Raw genomic sequence first — 19,019 nt, 5'->3', positions numbered from 1 at the left:
TGAAGAGTTTATAGAGCTAAAAATAATACATTGTCAAAAAAAGAAATGCATTTACATGGTGTAAGTCAGATGTGACCTCCAAATAAAATCGAAACGTATTTTTAAAAGATAATAGTTGAATGATAACCAACAGGAAAGCATTAGTATGAAAAGAGATTTTTGGACAGTTACTTGGTATTTTTGTTACTCTTTGTTTTCATTTTGCACTTAACAGTCCCTATATCAAGTCATAGCCTGCACGTCTAGAGCGTTCACTGTGAAGTGCCCGGATTGCAGGACAGCTTTTTTATTTATTTATTTATTTTTTAAATAAAACCAGATTGTAGCGCACATTTAACCTGGCCATGGTTGGGAAGATGAGACAGCTTTATTAAGGTTATGCTTCAAAAATTAGAGGGACCAACCTGTGATAGTATTTGGGAAAGCCTGCAGATACATGTTCTTCTCCTCTACCTGATTACTGGAAGAAAGATGTCAGCAAATCAGATGGCAGTCATACTTTTATTGATGGGCTTTATATTTTCTGCTCTTCTTTTTTCTACTTTCTTTATTCAGAAACGGATGAAACTTAAAATAAAAGTCATAGAACTTGTTTTAAAAAGTACATGTATATGTATATAAAACTATGTTTTTCAATTACAATAACCTGAGTAAATGTGAGGAGTTACTTCCACTCCTTCTGAACACGACCTCAAAAACATGGAAAATAAATAAAAAACAAATAATGAAATAAATCAGCCAAGTTTGGCCACCGTTAAGAAGAGGTGTTTGTGAAGGCCTGTAGGTGTTTAAAGTCAAGAGATCAAGATTTTCAACTTTGCTTTTATTTCTTTTCGTCCAAACTCCCTACAACCATGACCCTACTTGCAAACTTGCTGCAAGAACCAGAATTAATTTGGTCCAACATGTATCTGTGAAATTACACTGGGCCAAGAAACACATTAAAGTCTCTTAGGAGCCAGTCTACCATCAAAACGACATCATGAAACACTACCGCCACCTTATGGGGAGAACCAAAACCTGCAAGAAAATAAATGCAATACACACTAACATGAGATGCAGGTTGATTTTATTTCACTGGTTTCATGTGACAGTGTGGAGAAACATGTTTCCATCAACAAACTTTATCTGGTGACCTGCAAAATACATTGAAAGAAAGGTCAGGAGGCTAACATATGCTAACAAAATACACTTAGAGTGACATCATAGAGGTCACAGGCTTACTGAATAGATCCAGTCCTCAAAGAGAGACACCCTGGTGAAGACGGTGGGCTTCTTCCATTGGTTGCACATGCCAGCTGGTCCGTAACTGACGACACCATGGACCCTCCAGGATCCGTCTGTGAAGCAGTTCAGGGGACCTCCAGAGTCGCCCTAATGAAAGGGAATGATAAGAGAGAAAATTCAGACCATGCCGTCAAAGATACCTCATCAATTTTAGTAATACCTTTCAGGACGAGTAGCAGTTGTATTTTGTTGTGAAATTTTCAATCAGGTGCACAAACAAGACCAGAGAACATCTAACAAAGTCTCTCAAAGCTAAGTTTTGCAGGTGCACAGGCTACAAGTATTCGGAATGCCAGATAAATATTTTGGGCCAAAGATGTTGTTTGCAGGTCAAAATAGTCATAAAAACATAAACACAATCATGATATAACCCAGATCCCAATCCTGCCTCTAAAGAATCCTGCCACATTTTCCCTATATCGCCCCCTGATGGAGAACATTTGAGAACATGGCACAAGTCTGCATTGCATTAAGGTGGGTCACACGTTTATCTGTCATACCTGGCAACCGGAGATGACTCCATCTCCTCCAGCACACACCATGGTTTTCAGAGCAAGGCTACCCCACCACTCAGGAGTGGAGCAGACTGAATGCTCCACCACCCTGATGGGCGCCACCTGCAGGATCTCAGGAGTGGTTCCATAATCTGTGCAAAGAGACCGTTATTATTATAACTACATCAGTATCATGCATCCAGAGGACTTTGTCTCCGTTTGTGGGTTTGTTTTCTCACAGTCCATGAGACCCCAGCCGGTGATGTAACAGGTGAAGTCATGAGGCAGCATCTGTTCAGGAGGGGGGAGGTCAGCGATAGCCACGTAGCCGTTGTCGTACACAGGATCGGACAGTTTCAGGATAGCGATATCGTTACTAACAAAAGAAGAAAAAATGAGGAAGAGAATCACATCATCTGCAAAAAAAAAGTGATTATCGTCAGAGGCAGACCTGGTTGGCACAGAAGTGAAGATATAAAAGTGATATTGCCCTCTTGTGTTGGTGAAAGGAAGTGTTTATACTCTCTAAACCATGACACTCACTCAATGAAATATTCAAATGGCTTATTTTTAGAAAACAAGCCAAAATTAAAGAAAGTAGTTGCTAACCCATTTCCAAGGTCTCCAGTCCAATGAGGATGGACGATGATTCTGTCCACACCGATGAACTGCTCACTACCGTCGTACTCATACAGGTTGTACTCACCAGCGACCACACGGTACCCGCTAGGATTTGTACTGTGAGGGAGAACAGAAACAAAATGTTGACAGTAATGTTTTTTTTTCTTCAGCAGATGGGGTTGTGAACAAAACCTGAGCTTGACACATTCAGCCAAAAGAGAGAACCAACCTGAGGATACAGTGAGCTGCTGTCATCACATGGAAAGGATCAATGATCGAGCCACCACACATGTGATAGTAAGAGCCGTCGTTGTATGAATCGTACTGGAGAGAAATCTAAAAAGAAAAAGAGAGTACAAACTGGTTTGGTAAAAATTGAATTAAAATTGAATTAAAAGTTTTACTAATCTTTTTTTTTTTTTTTTTTTTTGGAAGGATCTTACCTGCCATTTCCAGGTGTTGGGCTCAGCATTGCTGCCTCCGATGACCCTCTCATTGTGCACTTTGTGGTTGAAAGGCTCTTCAGCCCAAATGAGCCCTGGACATGAACAGAGAAAACAGTGACATTGTGCACACAAAGAGTTAATCCAATACTCTGAGTGAGATTCTTGAGGGACTTACCAACACAAGACAGAAATGTCACAATCCCAATCATCTTGGAGCAGTTAGGATCTGCAGAAGTTTGGTTTTAACTATTTATAACCCTCTGAGACTGGAAGACCTTCAAAAAGTGTTGAGCAACCATTAAGTTACCTGCCAATTTCAGCAATCTATGTGGATAACTCCTGAATGTATTCCAGACGCTCTTGTGTCTTAATAAGGAATAAGCAACAATGGGGAAAGTGTTTCCTCATAGCCAATTTGAAACCTGATCAATCTCAAGATCCATAAAAAAAAGTTGTAAAGTTATTTGTAACTTATTTTAATTTGGATTGAAAAAAATGTTAAAAGAAGAGTTTAAATTTGTTATCATAGTGGGAAAAGAGCAGGTGCATTACCAGGCAGGTGAAGTGAACCATGTGTAGAGAGCAGAACTCAAACACAAATTTTCCAACAGATAAGTGTTTTAGCTGATCAACAACTGGAAATAACATCGTGTTCCTCAGTCTATTTACACGACTTTTTTTTTTATAGAAATGTACAAAACATTTTTACTTTTTCAAAGAGTCCTCAGACTCACTTGTGAAATTTGGTTTTAGTCATTGTAATAGTCATTTTGTATTGTTCTTTTCAAGATACTGTTATTTTTATTATTGATATTGTAATAAATGAAAACAGTTGAACACCTTGCTTTAGGAAATTCAAATTTCTAAGTTTTCCGTAAAATAGCCCCAGTTCTTCACTTATCCTTTCTCAAAAAAAGGTCTTTTTCTTCCAGGGGTGGTTAAGAAGGGGGTCCCCTCTGTGCCTGACTTAAAATCTGCAGTATGCCAAAAATACCCAAATGTACTGATTCTGGAAAACTTCTTCGAATGTATCAGACCAGTATACTTTTATCATTCGTCTATTTTTTCAGTCAATGACAGGTGGCACTCAGCTTTAGATACATTACCAGCACCACCTATTGGGATAAGTTAGCATTACAACTACAAGAAAACCACAAAGCACAGTTGACTCATGTCACTTCTAGTTGTAAAAGAGGTGTTACCTACCTAACAGGTGTCTTCACTGTGACAAATTGTATCAAAGTTGGAAAAAACAAACAAACAACTTTTTAACATGTTTTAAAATCAAACATGGGATATGGGGAGGTAGTTTTTCCATCAGCAGTACCCCTGCTTTCCAACAAAAAACTAGCATAGCATACTCAAAAACAGAATAGAACAGTCATGCTACATTCAAACGCAGTAGTAAGTACACAGTACCCGTTGCAAACTGAATTCTTAGATAGTATGCAGTGGATGGTTTCAAAAATACCCTTTTTTCAATACCACCTACTGCAAAAATGTTTGTGTTAACTGCAAATTCTAAATAAATGCAAGGCATCGATTATCTTGTGTAAATCAAAAAGAACACTTTAAAAATCTTAAAACCAAATTATTGGTGAAATTTAGAATCTAAAGTAAAGTGCTCTCCAACTAGGTCTCTGTAAGATGTCGAAGTAATACTTGAAGTACCACCTATCTGTTCTTCTGTGTGGACAGCAGTCATGTTCTGCAGTTCATCCACTAGATGGCAGTAAAGCACAAATAATGGAGCAGCAGATTCCTCAACTTGAAAAGAAGTGTGATGAATGGCTTTCCAACAATCTCTAACCTCTTGTCCTTGTGTGAGTAATGATGCTGAAGACCTTGAGTAACCACTCTGGTGTCAATCTTTTTTTTCTTTTTTTTTTTTTTTTTAAGATTTGTCCTATTCCTGGATTTCTGGTACCAAAAGATTTCACAGTCATAAAATACATTCAAAAATTGTTTGGAAAACTTTAATGTCAAAACTTGGCAAGTAATTCAATTTAAACCAAATTAAGAGTTTGTCTCGTTTTTTTTTAAAGAAAATGTCTTATTAGATTTAATGAGCCACATTCACCTGACAAGTAAACCAAATGTCTTACCTTAAGACATTAAAAGACAAAACAAGACCTGAATTGCTTGAAAACAGAAAAAAAAAATCTGCCAACAGGGTAAGAAAATTTCAACAAAAAATTCTTTTCCTATGATGTTTCTTAAATTATTTGTCTACCCTATGTTTGAAAAGCTCATTTTGGGGGCCAAAAGAGGCCGGAGCTGACTTTGGGCACAGGAGGGTACATCCCAGACAGGTATGGACTGAAATTTAGTTGCATATACATCTTTTAATTCTTTACTTTCACACAAACATACTCAAGTGAGATCAAATCCAAAACTTTAATGATTTAATTTTCGTCCTTAATATCCAACGTCCTTCACAAGTACAATGCAAGACAGTTAAAAACCTAGCCAGTGGCAGAAAAGCTAATTCATCAAGGAGTGAGCAACGCACTAAGGCACTAAGATCAAGTGTACACATATGGCTCAACGGCCATGCTGTGGCCTTTAATAGTGCTGTAACTATGCTGTTAAAAAGATGTTTAACTCAAAAGCAAGGACTAATTTTACTTTTAGAAAAATCAAACAAAAGTGCTAAAGCTGCTGATCGATGACTGCGTAGAAAACAAGAAAGGAAGGATAAATCGACATGGAAATGACTGCAAATCTTTGACATACAAGGCCCAGTTTGTGTTGAACAAAAAGAAAACTGAAAAAATATAATGCAGGTAAAAAAAAAAAGTGTAACAAATCTCCCTGTTTTTCTTCACAGTGTAGCAGAAAAGATCATCTGAATGAAAGTCTTGCATAAACTCCTCTCCCTTTTTAACGGCTCTGTCTTTGGAGTATTTAAGGGATGGTGCTGGTGGAGGGAGAAGTTTTACTCATTTCTAGATGTTAAACAGGTAGAAAACAAATGAAGCGTAATTTTTTCCTGTTTAATTTTTATACTGCAAGACCTGATATCATACCAAAAATACTCTCTTCACATCCTGGTTCATTGCTTTTTATTTAAGAAAAGTGTCGAGCTTTCTCTGGATGTTGTCAAAAGAGTCCCTTCCCATGTAGTCTGCCTGACCCTGCTCCCATTTCTGCTTCCGCTCCTCTGAAGACAGCTGGGGCCCGAGGGCCTGCGTCTCACCCTGAGAAGAAATACAAAAGAAGACGCCAAAGTGAGCACAGAAAATAGAAACGTACAGAAGAGGACACGGGATGGATTTCTACATGTTTATAACAGTCTTTGTAGAATCTGTGTATTCACCTCCACACATCCAGAGTGGAAAGGCTGGTCTCCGTACTGCTCCTTCAGCAGAGGCACCACCGTGCTAGAGTACAGGGTCCACCAGTCCAGAAGGAAGGTGGGATGTGCGCTGGCCTCGTGCACGCTGCCTGAAAACTGTCTGGCTTTGGGGTCAAACGTGTAACTCCATGGCTTGGTCTTCCCCAGGAAGTGGACCACCTTTGCATTACCACCGTATCTGAAACCAGAAACAAAGCAAGTGAGGAAGACTGACGAATCTTTTTGAAAGAAAGACTACTGATCTAAAAGTTCCTCACATGTATAAAGTAGCATGAGCTGTGTCCACTGAGGCATGGCAGTAGCATAAGTGAAGAACAATCATGGACTCTGTTACAAAACATCCTTTACAACCCAGACACTAAACTCTAGAAAAGGAAAGGCCAAAAACACTGATGGTTTTTAATGACCAACATAGCATTAGCTATGGAAAAAAAAACTAAGAACGGAGTGTTCTTTGACTTTAAAAAAGTGGACAAAAATATTGATTATCAAAAATGTTACAAGTTGAGATATTTTCAAAGAATATCTTCTCTTCCATTTCCATTAACCCTTTTTGAACATACCAAGTGCCAGAGAATATCTTTACATTTTAACATGCTGTAGTGTCATTTTTTGCATAAAACATTGGCTATACATCAGTACAACCCTTTCTATCGCAAACTTTAAAAAAATGTGTAGAATTATGTACAGAACTTGGTAAACTGCTAAAAAAGTGCAATAAACCATAACACAATGAACATTTTAAAATATTTTCTCTAAATACAGAAACATCATGTCTGTATCCCTCAAAAATGTAAAAAAAAAAAAAAAAAAGCATGATGACTGGATTTCTGTAGAGACATCAGTGGAAGGACACACGCTCTGGGACATGTTGAAAAAGCAACATGAAAGTGTAACTCCCCAGATTTTATATACAAAAAGAATGATCCACGTATCTTTTCTAGTTTCAAATTGACCACCTATCACAAACTATTGGGTAAAATGTCACACCAGCACTTTGCTGGGCTCTATAGAGTTAAATACATATATAACAGGAGGTTTTTCTTAATTTTTTTGGAGAGCAGAAGTATCCCAAAACAACTGAAAACGTCAACATTGGGGCACTTGTCCAGTAGGTGGTGATAATTTACGTTTAGCCTGTTACGTAAATAAAAGACCAACATGCTTATGTCAAGCAGGAACCTCCAGCTTTGGGGAATAAAGCCAGTGCAGAACCCACAGTTCCTCAACTTAAGGCCAGCTCCAGGAGTATCAGAAACCAATCAAACCATAAAACATACATATTCAAAAAAGCCACAATGAAATCTTAGCAAAATAAATATGTTGACAGCCTCATACAAAAATAAATAAGTAAAAAAATTAAGTCAAAGTAGCTCATTTCAGCATTTTCATTATGGCACCTGTCACCATAGTTTTTGTGATGTCACTCATCTGTTTCTCAAGCAGAATTTTGAAACCTCCATGCTAACCTTACACAGTCTATGGCTAATGCTTAATGAGCCTTCTTAAGCAAGTTGCAAGTAGGGATGGGTACCAATTTAGGTACTTTTATAGGTATGGACCAAAGTCTGTCTGTAGTACCCGGTACCAATTAATGTAAAATCAAATGGTACCATCTTTCGGTACCTAAATGCATCCTTGTGACTGTGAGGCGGTGGAAGTGAAGGCAATTGTCCATGCTGGACATGAACACAGCTTTGAAAGTTTATGTATTGAGAAATACATGTTAAACTGGAAAACTTTGACATTTTATCATTAAACAAATTCATATTAATTACCACATAAACACACACAGAAGTACTGAAAATTGGTACTGTTGTGTACTGATACCGATCACCCAGGTACAGGGCAACAGTACCATATCGTTTTCAATGTGAAAGGTACCCATCTCTAGTTGCAAGTGTGACATTTTACAGACGAGTGAGTTAAAATCTGAGTGTAACATTAATTTGCTGTGATACCACAGTATAATGGTCAAGAAAGGCCAGGTTTCATTTAGAAGTTGCGGTTCAACGGTTCAGTGCCAGGCTAATATAAACAAACCAACAGCTTTGGACTTGCAGTGCATGAACAATACATACAAACAACATTATTCAGGCCTGGAAGCGCAGTTAAAGTTTTCATTATGTCTGAAATCCTCCATTTTCAGTGTCTTAGAACTCTGTTTGGGTGGGATGTTTGGTCAAATTGCAGTTTCAGTATGTTTCATTATGACGGCATGGCCATATAATTTTAATTGAGGGATATTATCATGGAGTTTCAGGGAGCTTTGCCATCCCCCTAACAACAAAAATCACGTCCTAAAATAAGATTTAATGACTCTCTTTCTGTTGTTGCAGTAGTGGTAACAGAATAGCCTGCTTGTCTTCAGCTAGATTACTTTACACTTGAAGCTCAATCATAGACCCTGCCAAACACAACAGAAAGGGATATCTCCTCAGAACTGGCAAACAGCACATGTACACAAATAAGCTGGAGTCTGTCCCTGAAGGGGATCGGGGCTTTTTGTGTGTTTCCCAGGACACATAAACAACTGTTGCTGACATCTACCAACGAGTAAATACAAGTTTATCACCCCATCAACCTGATTCGGACGCCAGGAAATGCCAAACCCATGAGCTTGTTGATGAGTTTGTTTCTATGGTGGAGAGGGGTTTGGGTGAGGCGAGGGGGAGAGGGCTTAAAACGGGGCGCACAATGACGAGTCAGGGTGGAGAACATTAAAGGTGTTTAAATAAACCCCGTCTATTTGAGGATTTGGTTTCAGCTGTTGGATATCCAACCCGGCGCTGGGGCCTGCAGGGGGAGACTAGAGCAGAGCCGCTGGAATCCTACGGTTCGCTCGTAACCTGATGTCATGTCATGGTGCGACATGTGACCTGTGATGGAGGGTCTGCTTACAGCTTGGCTTTCTGTCTCATACATGAGGTTTGAGACACAGTGGAGGAGGAAAACCGTGTAAATATGCAACGATAGCTCAAAAAATCCACTATTGTGTGAATGTTTTGAGGAACAGGATTTGTGTATTGACCTGACACTTACTGCTTGAACGCTGGAAGGTAGGTGTAGATGGCTATGCTGCTGAGGTTGTAGATGAAGGGGAGGTGTTTGCTTATGTCCGCTGTTGCCCAGGTGTTGAAGAAGCCATTCAAAACACCTTGATCACCTCCTGCAAGACAAATATGGGAAAAAAAACTTTAATTCAATAAGAATTTAATGAACTAATGTATAAAAATAATCAGCAAAATGAAGCAGAAGTGTTGATGCAGATCTGCAGCTCCACCTGTGATGTAACTCATAATACAGGGTGTTATGAGCAATTTCCATTTGACGTTATTCTCATCACATGCTGTGAGAAACACTGATATGGTTGCATAACAGCTAACTAAGCTTATGAAACCCTGCCTGTTAAATTCTTTGACTGGTTTAGCGTACGACTGGATGGCGCTCTTCAAAGGCGAAAAAGCTGGGTTAGCGTGCAGACGAATGCTCGCCCACCTGTGGCAGCGACATTAATTAGCGTTTTCCGCTCGGTCTGCAGCGATCAGCAGAACGTTGAGATGAAGATGAAGGAGAGATGTTCTCACACACTCGGAGCCTGGGGCTACAGTCACTTCCTTCCATCCAAATTGCTCAAGTTATTTGAAATTAACTTCAGGCTAAACCAGAGCTCAAGAGTCTCTCAGCTGGTTTTTGTCTCTCGTCACATGAAGTCCTGGAAGTGCACAGCACAGATTGACAGTAGCTGCACATGCTGAGAGAGACAGGATGTACAGAACATGTCTGTCACATGTGCATTGCTGTGACACTCTACTCTCAACGATGGCAACATTTCAAAGATCAGGGAGTTGCACAAAGGTCTGAGGCTATATTTAAATTCAGTATATAGGAGGGCTGGGTTCTTGTGGCTAATCCACACAGCAGAGAGGACTCACTCATCACCAGGTTTGACAAAAGATTTATTTGCCACTGTTTGCTCACTCACTGACTGACATACAATACGTGTCTCTGCTGTTACTGACCAGATTTTAGCTCTGAACAGAGGCTGCAGCGCCTATAGGTTGAACAGTTATAGGCTGCTCTCAAACAGCAATGCTAGCTTGTCTGCTCTTTAACAAGAAAGAAGTTTGCATGCAACAAATGAGCCAAGTGGATAAAGAGATTTTCAAGCATAAGACTGAATGACTCATTGTCTGAAAACTTCTCTTTCATTCCAATTTCAAAAGTTCTTGGGCTGTTTTTGGAAACTGCCAATAACATGAAGACATGTACTGATTTTGCCAAAATGTACAATGAAGTATGTGAAACTGAACAAAATCAACAGTATGCCAAATAGTAAGGGACAGCATGTATAATGAATGGATGTAGTTTCTGTGACATCACCAGTCTACTTCTGAAATAGAGTTTTAAATCAAATCATCGTAAGCCATATTGGAAATCATATGGGCTTTGAACCTTCACACTAAGGCCATGTCCACATGTAGCCAGGTATGTTCAAAAATGAGTTTCACCCCCTTGGTTGTTTTTAAAAATACTTGTGCCACACACAGCGGGCGAATCAGCCGATAAGTGCAGCTTGAGGCATGTCAAACCCATATTTAGCAGTGTTTTCCAGACGTAAAACCCGTGCCAGCCAATCAGAATGAGCCCACGTCATTCAGCTGTGACGTATGAGAACTAGAAACTCTGTTTAACGGCGTCCACACAAAACCATGAAACCAGAAATTTCCGAAATCTTTACTTTGGCCGGATTTTACAGAAAACATCTTTTTTTAGTGACGTAAAGCTGCAGTTCCGTGTGGATGACAGGCGTAAACGTAAAAAAAATATATGCTGTTTCCCAAATACCCGGCTGCGTGTGGACATTGCCCAAGAGCTATAGGGTGCCTGCCTCTCAATCAGCTGAGCTGTGCCTCTTCTAGACTGCCAAGTCAGAAAAAAAATCATCCCCCATACAATATGTAGAGGAACTAGCTATTTGGACTTAAGTCCTTTTTTGTACCAGGCTGTTAACATGTTTTTTTGTCTTGGTATGTATGTGACACAAACACACCAGAGCCAGCCTCAAGCGTCACTCAACAAACTGTACATTTTAGCACTTTTGCATGGTCTTATATTTTTAGACAGTTGCTTGTCAATGTTTCCCAAATTGTGCAGTAACAAACTTGGGCTGTTTTTAAAACCGCCTACCATGCCAGTAGTGGCTAGTATTTTAGCTGAAATTCAGTACGCAGAGCTACAGGGTGCCTGCCTCTCAATCAGCTGAGCGGTGCCTCTTCTAGACTGCCAAGTCAAAAAAATAATCCCCCATACAATATGTAGAGAAATTAGCTATTTGGACTTAAGTCCTTTTTCGTACCAGGCTGTAAACATGTTTTTTTTGTCTTGGTATGTATGTGACACACACACACCGGAGCCAGCCTCAAGCAGACACTCAAAGAACTGTACAGTTTGGCCTTTTTGCATGGTTTTGTATATTTAGACAGTTTCTTGTATGGTACTGGTCAGGCCAATGTTTCCCAAATTGTGCAATAACAAACTTGGGCTGTTTTTAAAACCACCTTCCACACTAGTAGTGCCTACTAATTCAGCTGAACTTCAGTATTCAGTACACAGTATGCACAAACTTGCAAAGTCTGCAGTATGCCAAAAATCTCCAGATGTCCTTCTTTTCCAGGAAAATGTCTTAGTACGCAACAGACCAGTCTACCTAGCATACCGTTTCCCACAATGCAAGGTGCTAACGCTGTTTGTCTGTGTGGGTGGCAGGTTTTGGTGAATTAACGCCACCTACTGAAATGAGTCAGCATTTTTAACTACAACACAACAGCATTAATGTTAGTTTGTGGGATTGAAGTGAGGAGATGCAATAAAAACACAAGTAAGTCTTGTCACTTCTAGTCGTAAAAGAGATATTTACTTCTATAAATTAACAGAAGCTAAGAAACTACTTATTTACTTTTTTTAAACCATACATGGATTGTATGGAAGTGCTTTTTCAATAAACTGTAACTGAAACTAAAAACTAGAGTTGCATGCTACAAAACAGATCCAAAAGAACAGTCATATGACATACTACATGCAAAAACAGTAGGCAGTATGCAGCAGTTTGGAAAACAGCCTTGTCCTTCAGTCTATGGAAAGTAGCACACAGTTTTTCAGTACATTACCACTGAAATAATAAAATGTTAAATTATGAGACTTAAATAATTCACAAACCGTGACAATCTGTTTTTAAGCAACATTTAGACTGCATCTAAAACTAAATCATGTAAAAGTGGGATGCTGAGGTGTGTGTGTGTGTGTAGACAGATATCTTAGAGTTATAGGTGCATCTGTTCTTAAGTAGGTCAGATACACTTTTATTCATAAGTAGATCTGACTCAGTCTTATCAAAACCCCTTTTTGTCTAGTAAACATCTCCTCTGTTACATAATCAAGTCTGTCACTGCCCAGCCAGACCACTGGACTTAAGCCAGGCAAAGTCCTGACGCAAGCTCTTTGTCCATTCATCCCGAATTGCTTCACCTTGAAGCCAAATGGTCAGTCATTGGACGGACGCTGGCACAAGATGAGAAGTTGGCCTCTACCATAACGTTCACATGAAGCTCCTAAAAGCACAGCACTGTACACACAGTGACACCGCAGACTGCTGCAGTTTAAAATAAGGCGCATGTCAGCTGTTTGTCCAAAGCCACAACCTCCTCTGGGGATTTCATAACTTCATATGCAGGAGAGGATCTTCATTTTGAGAGGATGAGAGGAGCTCAACAAGAATGTGCATCTGACTCTGCCAGTTTGTCTTGGCAGAGACAGCAGTGGAGCTACATATGAGGAGAAAGTGCCTCTGGGTTCAATCGTAGAATTCAATTTCTTATCGTCTTTCCTCAGAGTTTCCTCTAAAACTGACCATGAAGTATAGAGAAATGGACTGCTGCAGGTGTGCATCATGTGTTCCTGGAAGTAAAGTGCTAAAGGTCAAAGCTCTTCAAGAGAACATCCATGGCTATAAATACAACAGATTCATTCATTAATTCATTAGCAGCCCATCAGGCATTCAGATTCCAGCATTGCATTAAATGAACATAATGAGTCTTTCTTTGCTGTAAATATATTTGTAGTTGTGGCCGTGATTAAAACATTCCTGCTAACAAACACTGCAGCAGCCAGGAAGAGACGGCACTTAAAAGTGTTGGCTGCGAATCGGTGCACTAATTGGATTTTCCTATGAACTCCCCCTGATGGAATCTCACACAGTATCACAGAGGGGAGAGCAGCCTGTCATTTGCATTTAAAGACGCTCGATACTACTAACAAGCACAAACAATGGCAGTCCCAAGCCCTACTACAAGTTATTTGTCTTGTTTATCTTACAAATATTTCCTTTGTTGGGTGGAGTTTTTGAGGTCACAGCAGCTAGAGAAAATAGTTTGTTTAGAGTTGAACCAGCATGAACCCAAAGCAGGTGCTGTCATGGACACGGAGAGCCAGTAAGGACAACAACATGGTTTCTCTTTGGGTGAGCATTGTGGATCATGCTCTGAAACAAACTAAGAATGAATCTTGAGTTTGATAGCTAAATCATATCAGATCTGTCTCAAATCAAGTCAATGGGTTAATCAACACAGACTCCACCCCTTTGTGTTCTGGTTGACTCTCAAAATGAAATACACTGCAACAATTTGACATAACAGCCTAACATGAGTAAAAACAGGTTCATCATCTAGGTGGGAACCCAGTCTCACAACTCTAGTCATCCGGGGGGTGGAGTCAGGCGTAAGACCGGCATAGTCCCCCCATTATTTCTACAGCTGTAACACATCTCTTTGCTCTAATCTGGACTATTTTGTTTGATAAATTGCCTGATACAAGGGCTGCAGTAATAAATGATTACATTAATTGAATAAAGTCATAATTATAACGCAATTAATTGAGCAATCAAATAAGAAATACAAGAATTTCTACTTGTAATACATTATTGTGATTACAGTTTTAGCCCTGTTTTAGAAATATAAAGCCTTTGTTTTAAACCAAAAACATATTTTCATTTTGTTAGCCCCATAGCATTATCTCCTAAGTCATATTTAAAAATTTTCAGACAAGAAAAAAAATTGATGTCTATTTGTTTGGTTTCATTATTTATGTTAATCTTATTAACTTATTTATCTTATTTGGATTTCTTTGAGTTAGGCAATTATGCTATGCAAAAATCTTCTTTAACAATACTATTCTTTTTTTTTTTTAAGATCAAATTCCCACTTGAAAATCAAGGCTTTACTACTGTGAGTTTTTAAAGTACAGAGTGAAGTGGAGGAGGGTAAATGTTAATACTCTGTGTGTACACCTGCACAGAGTGCAGTACAGTCAGCTTTAATCAATCCATTGATTGATACGATAATTTTTTTTCTTATCAATTTATTTAATTTATTCTGTGTAGCCCTACCTAATATATCAGTACTACTAATAAATTAATCTTGAATATGTATTGTTACATATTTGGGGCTTGGGTTTATATTTTTAAACTACTGACAGTTGTTTCACACGTATATCAGCTCTAAGACGACCTATTTGACAAAGTATTCACAGCTCAAGCGAAGTTACATAAAACCCTTTGCCTGCTGCAATAATGTAATAAAGATATTAAAAAGTCTGTGATCAGTGAAAGAAATTCCAGCTAAGATAGGACTTCTGTCTTCCGCTATGTTCTAAAAATTCTGCAATTTATGTTGTAAACTAAACTGGATCTGTAAGCCTGATCCAGAGCCAATATGACCACAATTCAGTTACAGTACGCCTCACTTAGAAGAGCTGCTGAATGTCAACCAGAGCTGTGTGCGGCTCAGGGCCTCTCAAATTTAACCCCCACCCTGCTCTGGTGAACCCCTGAGAATAACTCAGCTGAGGGAGCTGGACAGTGTGTGTGACAGGAGGGCCTTGTGCCCGGGCACTGGGCTTCATGAATGCCTTACTTAGACCCAAGGATAAACAAACCAGGTTTAACATCACTCTACCAAGAACTGGACGTTACGCAAGGCCTAAATATTTGTTTTAGGACGGTGAAAAGATCGATGACATCAGTTTTGAGTGTTGGTGAAGCATAAATACTCTCAAGTCCACACATACCTTATCTTCACTAGTTTCTTTTTAACAGTGGAATGGGGAACATTTAGTGGGGGTACGCTCATGAATGACTTAAATAGATGTTATCTATAAACAAAAACTCTGTGACAAGTAAAAGATTAAAGGTTAAGGCTACATTAGTGAGTTTTAAAAGTTGGAGATTATTTCTACATGGGATAATCCACCTCAAGTTGGGGGTTGAATTTACAAACGTGCCCTAAAACTGAACCTACAGGTAGGTTGACAGTTTAGCTTAGCAATACGACTTCAAAATGGCAGAAACAGGTGTTGTATTGTAAATAACAACAAAACTGAAGAGGCCCAATGTGCTCATCACAACTCACCATCAAAGCTGCCGTGTTCTGTACAATACTGGAGCAGTTTGCCGTATGTCTCGTTGGAAGGCCGGAAAACAAACACACCAGAGTTGAAGCAGTCAGGCCAACCAGGGTCAGGAGCAGCTGACAACTCTTCCCTGTCAAACAGCTCGTCTATGTTCGAGAGCACCTAGGATGCAGAGACAAACATGTCCACACAGGCACACCTGTAAAACATCTCAAATGTTTTCACAGCTAGTTTGTTCTCACCAGTGTGTCTGCGTCCATAAAAACACATTTGGAGTAATGAGTCAGCGTCCAGCAGTGGAGTTTAGTGAAGGTGACGCCCAGATCAGGCCTTTTCATCATGGCTAGGTGTGCCGTGTCGCCGCTGTCCAGGACGTTCACCACCCTCACCTCGTCATAGATCCTCTTCAGAACATGCCTAAAGATTTACAATAAAAAACACATGATTCATCATGAACTAACCATGGAGAAAACAAGAATAGGCATGACCTGTAAAGCAGGTGTTAACCAGAAATGTTGCACGACTTTTTTGTGGTTCTCACTGGCAAGGCTCTGACACGTGTGGACCGATGAGTGCCACCAGCTTCTTGGAAGTGTTGTGGTTGCGAAGGGACTTGCCCAAAACCATGGCTCCCCGAGCGTAGCTGTCATTGGTAGCCAACGTCACAAAAGCCTGGTCTAGAGAGGAAGAACACCAACATGAAAATCATCCTAAAACATATCAAGAAAGTTATAACAGTCGACTCCTGGTTAGTTCTGTTGACGCCAATTATCTCTGACTTAACCTTCTGATTAATTCTTACTTTTTGTGCATTTATGGAAACTTTCTCACTTTTTTCAACAAAACTTCAGCAGCCGAAGTTAGAGTCTCATTGAGGTGCATTTTATTTGCTGCGAGGCGCCTTTTCTGTACCACAACTTCTAGTGGCAAGCAGGAAAATCTGTCAGGTTGCTGCCAAGTCATGTTTTAGAACAATGAGTAGCCTGTGAGAGAGCATATAAAATTGGATGATGAAGTCAGCATGTCCACTGGGGAGTTTGAGAGACTGTAGGCCAACATTGCTCCCATTTGGATTGCAAATTGTTGGAACTGTAGTCCCACAAATTGGAAATTTTAGCTAGAAGGTTCAGTTTGTATCCAAGACTAATGGGGTTGAGTTTCCATAGCTTTGGGCTGGTCATTCAAAAGTTGGAAAAGTTGTGCATTCTCCAAGGCAGAGGGTGCCACACCCCCTGTCTCCCAAACTGTCCTTTTCACTGGGTACATACAGTCCTGTAGTCTCATGGTGCATTAAAAAAGGGGGTAAATAGTTCAACCACTGTCCACAATGTACAGTACATGCTGTACACACCCCCTTCAACTTCCTCAAAGCAGACTGCAACACAAATAGACAAATGTTTAGCACAGGGTTCCCAAAGCTAAGATTTAAAGGGCCCTGAAGAAAGACCCCTGCTGTATGATTAAATGTTGAAGTTTTATGCACTTGTCAGAAAAATTAGATTAGAGGAAGAAGTTTGATGTTCTTTGATGTGAAAGAAATTAAGTTTCTCAAACGCCAACAGGTTGTCAAATAGTAAGTTAAACGGTCATCCCTGGCTGTCAAATGTAGTTATCATGTTTCAAACATGGCTGCCAACTTCGTGCCTTTAAGTTAGCTGGTGGTCGGTATGATGGACAGCTTAACACACATGGAGACAGAATGTTCTTTCGCTCTGCCCACTTCAGGAGGCTGCTACCGCTACTGCTGCTGCTGCACAAACATTTCACCAAACAACCAAAGTAAAAGCTTCAACGACAGCGTGTTTAAGGCTTCAAACGAAATATCCACGACCACCAAAGTTCGCGAGACTCAGCTGGTAAAAACTTTAAGACGCGTGGAAAAAGAGTGCGCAGTCTAACGAGGTGAAAGGATAAAATGTTACATACCAGCCATGACTGAGGAAGAAGTCGAAGCTACTTTGTAGCCTGGACTTTGCGACACGGCACCTTTCTCCTTAGAGGAAAGGACTGACTGAACATACAGAGGTGGATTTATACTAGTATGACAGTAGCAAGTCGCAGCGTCACGTGACGTGTCTACACACCCACCTGCTCCTAACACGAGACTCCACACCCCCTTGTAGGTCAAGGGGTTCACTACTTTACAATAACTGTACGTTAAAGCAGAAGCTCTAGTGTGACGCACTTTAATTATTTTTCATATTTTGCAATTTTATTTATTTTTTTTATCTTTTTCTTTGACAGCTGTTCTGGGAGAGGGCGGCTTCAACCTTCACTTCAAACTGACATAATTTCACATTCTCAAGACAACATTCCGCAGCCATGACCTTTCCAACAACTGCAAGCCATCCCCCTTGTCTGGTGTCAGTTTCCTCCGCGATGACAATATAAGGATGGTGATGATGCTGTGATGAAGTGCAGAGATTAGGAACACCATGTTCCTAAAAATACACAGCGAGTTTTGTCGCCATCTGTTGGATCAAAGGCGATACAGCAGCGATTGTGTCAAGACAAACAGAAGCAGTTGTGTGGTAAAAGCTCCTCCTGGTCATCTTGTACTGTGTTACACAACAGGGGATTATTTTTAGTGGTCTCCCAGGAGGTCTGGAGTTCATTCCCAGAGCGAGTGGTGTTACTTTTAGAGATAGTGGAGAGAGATGGATGAAGCTGTTTTATTTTTGTACACTAAAACAAAAACAACACACATGAAGATAAAAACACATTTTAGTTATTATATAAAACTTATTTTTGTTGTTGCTTGTTTGGCAGTTTTCACTGTCTGCTTCACAAATGTGTGCCATTGCTGCTAAACTCCCTGCTGCTCTTTGGCTCCTTTATTTTCTCCACTTGGGCAGATGCTTGGCAGAGTGGAGACGCTGCCAAGGAGTGCTCTGTGGTCGTCGCGTACTGTGCTGTGCTGCTGGGCTAAATATCTTAAAAGCCTGATACCCCCACCCGCCAGACCTCCACCGCTGGAGTGGTGCCAGCTTGACAAAAAGGATAAGCAGGGTTTAAAGTGGATGATACAGAATATAAGTGGGTGTTTTGGGGGATTGTGTATTTTTTGGTTGTTGAGAACAAGTACGTGTTCTCTGAATTAGTTCAGGGAACTCACAGTATGATCTTTTGAAAACATTTTTGGACCATGCAGTGTTTTTTTTTTATCATAAAGGCAGCAGACAAGTTTTGCAGCCTATTATAAAAACCCTGTAAAGTATAATCATTATTTTATTCCCCCAAATTCCCTCTTTTGTTGTATATTTTCATACAAACGACAAAGGTTCACCCCATCAGACACTGTATTATCATATACACATAAAAATGATTCAGCATGTGGGAATGGATCAT

General features: G+C 39.9%; 2 protein-coding genes across 2 annotated transcripts; both read right to left on the bottom strand.

Annotated features, from left to right (window-relative positions):
- Positions 1-1,212: 1,212 nt before the first annotated feature.
- LOC141807492 (elastase-1-like) lies at positions 1,213-3,057 on the bottom strand. The gene is made up of 7 exons (XM_074693564.1): positions 3,024-3,057; positions 2,846-2,940; positions 2,632-2,738; positions 2,391-2,519; positions 2,021-2,157; positions 1,788-1,933; positions 1,213-1,374 (listed from the first exon to the last, which is right to left on the bottom strand). Exons 1-7 carry the CDS (start codon positions 3,055-3,057, stop codon positions 1,213-1,215), a joined length of 810 nt encoding a protein of 269 aa, XP_074549665.1.
- A 2,188-nt stretch (positions 3,058-5,245) lies between these two features.
- On the bottom strand, positions 5,246-17,744 carry LOC141807342 (glycogenin-1-like). The gene is made up of 7 exons (XM_074693282.1): positions 17,598-17,744; positions 16,213-16,348; positions 15,914-16,088; positions 15,671-15,833; positions 9,249-9,375; positions 6,168-6,384; positions 5,246-6,048 (listed from the first exon to the last, which is right to left on the bottom strand). The coding sequence occupies exons 1-7, from the start codon at positions 17,602-17,604 to the stop codon at positions 5,914-5,916; spliced, it is 960 nt and encodes a 319-aa protein (XP_074549383.1). The 5' UTR covers positions 17,605-17,744; the 3' UTR covers positions 5,246-5,913.
- Positions 17,745-19,019: the final 1,275 nt, after the last annotated feature.

The sequence above is a fragment of the Halichoeres trimaculatus genome, unplaced genomic scaffold (genome assembly GCF_033239565.1).
Source record: "Halichoeres trimaculatus isolate MK-OKI-2021-1 unplaced genomic scaffold, fHalTri1.1 fHalTri1_scaffold_18, whole genome shotgun sequence".
Lineage (NCBI taxonomy): Eukaryota > Metazoa > Chordata > Actinopteri > Labriformes > Labridae > Halichoeres > Halichoeres trimaculatus.
Note: the sequence above shows the minus strand (reverse complement) of the source record. Positions and strands in the feature narration are given on the sequence as shown.

Excerpts from the sequence above, each read along its gene's own strand:
- LOC141807342 (XM_074693282.1), bottom strand. Across the intron at positions 16,089-16,212 it reads CACGTGTCAGAGCCTTGCCA|GCATGTTCTGAAGAGGATCT; the intron begins GTGAGAACCACA and ends GTAAATCTTTAG. Across the intron at positions 6,049-6,167 it reads TCCACTCTGGATGTGTGGAG|GGTGAGACGCAGGCCCTCGG; the intron begins GTGAATACACAG and ends ATTTCTTCTCAG.
- LOC141807492 (XM_074693564.1), bottom strand. The coding sequence starts at position 3,057 with ATGATTGGGATTGTGACATTTCTGTCTTGTGTTG. Across the intron at positions 2,739-2,845 it reads CCAACACCTGGAAATGGCAG|ATTTCTCTCCAGTACGATTC; the intron begins GTAAGATCCTTC and ends TTTTCTTTTTAG. Across the intron at positions 1,934-2,020 it reads CGGCTGGGGTCTCATGGACT|ATTATGGAACCACTCCTGAG; the intron begins GTGAGAAAACAA and ends CTCTTTGCACAG.